This window comes from Grus americana, chromosome 2, assembly GCF_028858705.1.
Source record: "Grus americana isolate bGruAme1 chromosome 2, bGruAme1.mat, whole genome shotgun sequence".
Classification (NCBI taxonomy): Eukaryota; Metazoa; Chordata; class Aves; order Gruiformes; family Gruidae; genus Grus; species Grus americana.
The window spans coordinates 122,436,180-122,442,179 of NC_072853.1; the positions used below are offsets into that span (position 1 = coordinate 122,436,180).

Here is a 6,000-nt window from a genome sequence, read left to right on the forward strand (position 1 = left end):
CCCAGTCAGCGTTAGGACAGGGATTTGAAGGAGAGAGCTTGATGCAGCTCAGCATAGCTGCTATTATCCAACTCTGATCAAATTAATTTAGAAAGCAGTGATTGAAGTGTGAACTCGAGAAAGACAAATATGTTTTGATGGCAGGGAATAGCTCTATTCCTGTGACAGTTAGGGGAATATCTTGCCTGGTCTCCAGCAGTCTGGTGGCCTCTGGTTTATTAACTTAAGTGACTAAGCTGCAGCAGGGAATCAACCACTACCAGGTATCCAAGTCAAGGATTTTCCCAGATATATTCTCCAAGGTAGGGTTTGGTTTTGGCTTTTTTTAAAACCTGAGAGGTGACAACACTGACTGGAGCTTTTCTAATGTATGAAGTACTCGTTATTGTTCTCCCCTGCATGATCTCTTTGATGAAATGCTGCCCTTAAAGGCAGTTTTAATAGGATGCCTCCCTTCTTACCAGTCTTATTTTCACTAAGTGTGTGGGTGTTTCGCATCTTTGAGACTCTTCTGTCCATGAGTTCCACAGTTACTGTGGCAGAGGGACAGATACAGCTCACCTCTTCCAGAAAAGAGGCTAAAAAGGGTTCTGCCAAAGCAGCTGTGTTAATTGCTAAAGACATGCTTACTCTCTATGCCAAGCACAACACACAAATCATTCTGTGCTGCCTCAATTCTGGAATCCCAGAACTCATTTGGTGGTTTCCCTAAAGGATCAAACCCCATCTGTTAATGCTCATGTATAGACGCTCATTGACAGTATCACTCTGACGCATGAACTGTTAGCTAGCAAAATTATTTTAGCATTCATCTTGTGGCTAGTATGTAGCTCAAAAATAATTCTAAAGAAGTATTGGCTGGAGAAGTTGTAAGAAATGTCTATTTACTGCTAGGATTCAGAAGGAGAGCTGGTGGTTTCTCAGCACAAAATGACAGTTCCTCCATTTTCTTTAACATTGGTCAGACGTCCTTTGGAAGCTGATTGTAAAGGAAAAAAGCATCCTGTCGTTTCTTTCAGGAAAGAGTTTTATCTGGGTTCAACTGGCATTTTCAACAGGAAGTCTAAGCTTTACGGCCATGTTTTGGAAAGAGGTAACCTTACAATACTCTTGAAAAGTCATTTCCTCAAATGCTAATTCAGCTACACTCAAGCTAGCAACAAAGGCAAAATTTATTTCTTGCTTTGCCAAATGAATTGAAAAATTACTTCAAAGAAAGGAGATAACCCTCCCAGCATATACACCATTAAACAAGCCACATACATTGTCTTTTATCTAAGTAGAGAGGCTTCTTAAACACCTTGAAATAATAGGCCTTTTACGTTTGACAAGAAAAATAACTAGCATGTTTATAGCTATACTACAGCTTTATCAGCAGGAGCAAACAAAGTTTTCAAATTTATAGTCAGAAATGAGGCTGACTGGGATTAGTCGGCCATGTCATTAAAACCACAAACCCATTACATAGTCACTAAGGAAAATTCATTTCCAGGGCTACTCAGCTGCTGTTTCAGGATTGCTTGCAGTCACTTCCAAGGCTAAAATTCACAGGGCTTTGGATTTTCCAGCCCCCCAAAAGAAGCAGTAACCGTATAAAAACATACATTATATTTTCACATTCTCTCTGGTGTCTTCCTTTCTATATCTTAAGTTCCTTCATTATCATTTTTATTTGGAGCTTATTTTTTAGGTTAAGAAAAAAAATTCTACTTCATCTGTCAATGACAGTTCCACATCCTAGGACATTGTTTCATTCATTTCCTTACTCAGGCTGAATTAATATTAAATGCCTCATACCTTCTAAGAACTTAATCATCATAATTTTTATGGAAACATTCAATATATAGACTTGGATAAGAGTGACTCTTAAAAAATACATATTCCCATAATAAATAGCTATGCAGGTCTAGATAACAGCCTCATTTAACCAGAATTACCTCCTAAACTCAACTATGCTGTTAAAATGTCACTTATTCTCAAAGAAACTCTACCATATAGCCATAAAACACATTTTCATACAATTTCTACAAAGCTTGTCAAGAAGCTGTCAGATTTTGGGGCTTTAAAACATTCAAGACTGAGTTAAAAATAGGAGAGAAAAATCTTAAAGGCCATACATAATTCCATGACTGGATCATACCAATACTCCATGAAGTCCATGTTCCTGGGCCTGGTATGTTCAGTAAGGAATGATTCCAGAAGGCGATCCAAGAAAAGAAACATTTAATACACTGCCAGTATGGAAATAGTCTTCCTAAACCATACAGTATACCTGAAGCAAGCAAGTTTATCCTTCTTAGTATAAGTCTGGATGTTCTTATCTATACACATGTCCTTCTAATCTGTTTATCTCTTGGATTTCATAAGATTCTGTGGTAATTTCCAGAATCTATCATTTCTGAACAATTATTTCCCAGCTATAGTTTTTACTGAAATATTTGATGTCTAATGCTCTTACTGAGGATCAGTTTCTGTAAAGTTTCTAAGCAACCAGTAAACACAATTTTAGTTGTCTAGTTTCCAGAGTAAAATGCAAGTCATTAAAGCAAGCATGCAAAGCTAAGGTCAGATTGAAACCATTACACTTATTTTAATGTTGTATTTCATTTAAAGTGTTTGATCAGCGAACAAGTCTCCTAGGATGTGTATCTTTTCTGGAACATCACAGTGAACAGCAGTTCTTCAACAAGCCTCATTACATTCACTGCATAATATCGGGCAATGTAAAAAGAATGAATAATAGCATCACATTCGGTTCATTTTATATTGATAAAGCTTTGTGTCTTGGGACCTACACGCTAATAACCACGTGAATGCTTGCCTTGATTAAATGGATTTCTTCCAGCAGTTTGGAGCAGCAGTGCCTGAAGATCTTTGCATCCTTACACATACAGAATGATTTAATTTAGCATCAAGTTACAGGTGGCTGTCTAAACCATTCCACTTATAACTGATCTATGCATCCTCTGAAGTTCAGCTGCCAGGACAAACCTCGACCAACTCAAAATTATTAGCCAGCTAGCCCTGCATACATCCTCTGCTGGTGATTTTTGCCTCCGTCACCGTGCAAGCAGCACTATGAGCATCAGACAAAACCTGTCTGAACGGAACATGACAATAGCACTGTTAGCGTGGATCCATCAGCCCTCCTGAGCTTGAATTTAATACCTGTCCAGATCAGTAATGGGTGAATATTGAGAAAACAACGACAGAAACCCCTCAAAGAAAAAGCAGTTAGTCACCTACTGATAATATTTATTAAAAGGCATTGAGCCAGTACTAAGCAAACAATCCCAAGGACTTACCCTGCTAGATAAAAGAACGTGATCCTCAGAAATAAAAAGCTTATTCTCAACACCATGCAGGGCAACCTGCTGAGCTCAACTGCACTTCCCACCCCTGTAAGTGTTTGTAGAGTCAAAGAACCAAATGTTAGTATTTGGTGAGTATCAGCCCTGCCAACATCGGCCAAACCCAAAGAGAACCAATACGATGTTTCTTTAAGCATGTAGCGCTTGAGTTGTTAGCCGTTGTAAAAACATTAGGAGTAAGAAAGAAAATAATGAACATTACTGTACCAAAACAGGAAAAGCAGATTTCCCCCCCACCTCCTGCCAGTTATAGCCCTGGTACTTTTTTTTTTTTTTTCCCCAAAAATATATCATGTCAAAGGAATGTGGCTTTCTTTGCCTGCTGACCTCTCATTTAGAGAAGTATGCTATTCAACATCATTTAGTGCACAAAGAGCAAAGAAGTTTAACTGTTTCAAAGGAATGCGGAATTTCAGCTCCTGTTATAGGCTGCTTCTGACTGCTCATCACATAGCTTAATACTGAGCATAGATCAGATGAAAAAGAACAGTAACTCATCAGAGATGGCCCCATTCCAGACTCACCCTTTCTCCCCCCACGTTAGTTTCCATTTCCTTGGGAAGCAACAACTTCAGACAACAATTCACTTTTCCTAAGGATATTCGTGCTGCATCTTAAGTCAAGAAATCATGATCTACCAAAACATTTAAGAAACTAAGTTACAAGCCCTACTGCCAAGAATTCAACGTTTTCTTTAACACAGATTTACATGACAGAGCCCAAATACCGACCAGTCCCTACACCTGATCTCAGACTAATTAACATCTCTTAGTAGAGACAAAGCACTTACAGCACAGAGAACAGCAGAGCCTAATGTTTGTGGCTAACATGAGAGTTGAGAGGGGAAGTCTGGTTCATTTAATATATGTATTTAGGAATTCATTTTCTCAAATATACCCCCCCCCTTGGTGTAACGAGGAGATTCAAGATTATCAAAAGTAAAAGGAAGTTTAACAATTTCTTCAGCCAGCTAGGATGGAGATGAGTGATTCAAGATGAACTGGATGTTACGCTGAAAATGGCTCATGATAGCAGTGAAATAGGGATTTTTGTGATCCTCAACAGACAGGTAATGACTACTTAAAGCTTCATGGTCCAGGACGCCAATTGCTTTAAGTGTCCAGTAATTTCCCTGGAATCAAAAATTATTTGTTCTCAGGACCAATTTTCTCAAAGTCACAAAGCTCTTATAAAAACTTAAAGATAGCCCTTACTCCCAGATACTGACATTTAGAAAACAGTGCAACTAAACTTGTGATCCTCTCCCTTTAAGATCTAGCTAGGTCACCCACAGGGTTACAACTGAAGGAGGAGGGGTTTTTAATTTGTTTTTACCTTTTCTTGAATCCTCTTGTCTTTCACTGTCGATACAAGTTTCCAAATTGCATGGATAGGAAGCTTTATGAAATAGAAGACAGACTTGTGCAGCAGATTATCCATAATTTAAGCAATTTCTGTTCCTGCACAGCTAAAGAGGCTTCCCCATCTGAAGTTTAAGATCTGAAGGCATATTTTCTGCCTCTTCCCAAATATTGGTAGTCCTCAACAGTTGCACAATCCTTTTCTGCGGAGCAACTGGTGAAAATCAAACCATCGGCTGCAGAGCCTACAACAAATGCCCAGTGTTAAAGTGCCACAAGGGCAGCGTGAGCTGGAAGAACTGAGGGGCAGTTCTACCAAATGCAAATCATTTCCCTGGCAGCAAGCTCTAACAGCTCTACTTCTGATAAGAATATTCTGCTGCAAAAATCAAATAACAGTAACTGGGTCCTGATTCTTCCTACCCCTCTCGCTACACAGAATAAATCCTAATGCCTCTTAAAGCTTGTTCAGCTGCAGTAAAGAGGTTAGAAAACTGCTGTTTCTAGCATATTCCCCCCTCCTCCTCAAGCTGTATTTCACCGACTGCACTGTCTGATTTCACTTTTGTTTCGCACACAATCCTGTTATGTGGATTTCAGCCAGATTAATGCTTTCTTTCATTCTCCACTTTCCAAACTGGAACCGCAAGGCACCAGTTACAGGGCATTGCAAGCTAAGCTTTATCTGCGCTTATATTGTTATTGGAGCCTTTGCCTTGAATCTTACCTGCAAACTCCTTTCCTTTCAAGTCATTACATTTCTCTTTCTGTGAGCCCTTTTCTACTTTGCACCTTTGATCAGCAGACAAGAAAGAAGTGTTTTTGCCTGGCTTTTGTAGTGGATGGAAAAGCAGCAAAGCACTTTTCCATCAATTATCATCCTAAATTCTTGAGCTTTAGAGTTATGAAAGTTTGGGTTGGCTTTTTCCTCCCTTTGTTGTTGTTGATCTTTTAAGCAGAAAAGTCCCAGAGAGGAGCTGGGTTCTTATTACAGCGAGGAAATTCAGTCCTCGCTATAACTCCACAGCCATTGAAGATTAACTCAAAGTCTTTTAAGTCTTTACTAAGGTATATTTCTGCCTATAATAAATTATTCATATCTTGGCTAATACTGCAGAATTTGTCCTGAAGCTATTAAATACAGCTGCCAAAGACTAACCAGCCAGAGCAATGTTGTGGGCCTCCTGCACATCAACATCTGTGGGAGGCAAAAGAAATAATTCCTTTACCTTGTCAGCACAGTTTGTGGAAAGTGATCCATGTGGTAG

At 39.1% G+C, this 6,000-nt stretch overlaps 1 protein-coding gene across 2 annotated transcripts in view; it reads right to left on the reverse strand.

Moving 5' to 3' along the window:
- ATP2C1 (ATPase secretory pathway Ca2+ transporting 1) overlaps positions 1 to 4,988 on the reverse strand; it is a 67,125-nt gene extending 62,137 nt beyond the window's left edge. The window contains exon 1 of one of the 2 annotated variants that reach the window (XR_008575645.1): positions 4,707 to 4,982. Coding sequence is in view for 1 of the 2 variants with exons in the window: in XM_054814384.1 (XP_054670359.1) it covers positions 4,707 to 4,811 (105 nt within the window). In the remaining variant the exon portion in view is untranslated. Of the gene's footprint in view, positions 1 to 4,706 lie in introns of both variants that reach the window. The other variant, XM_054814384.1, reaches the window with a different exon arrangement.
- Between the last annotated feature and the right edge of the window lie 1,012 nt (positions 4,989 to 6,000).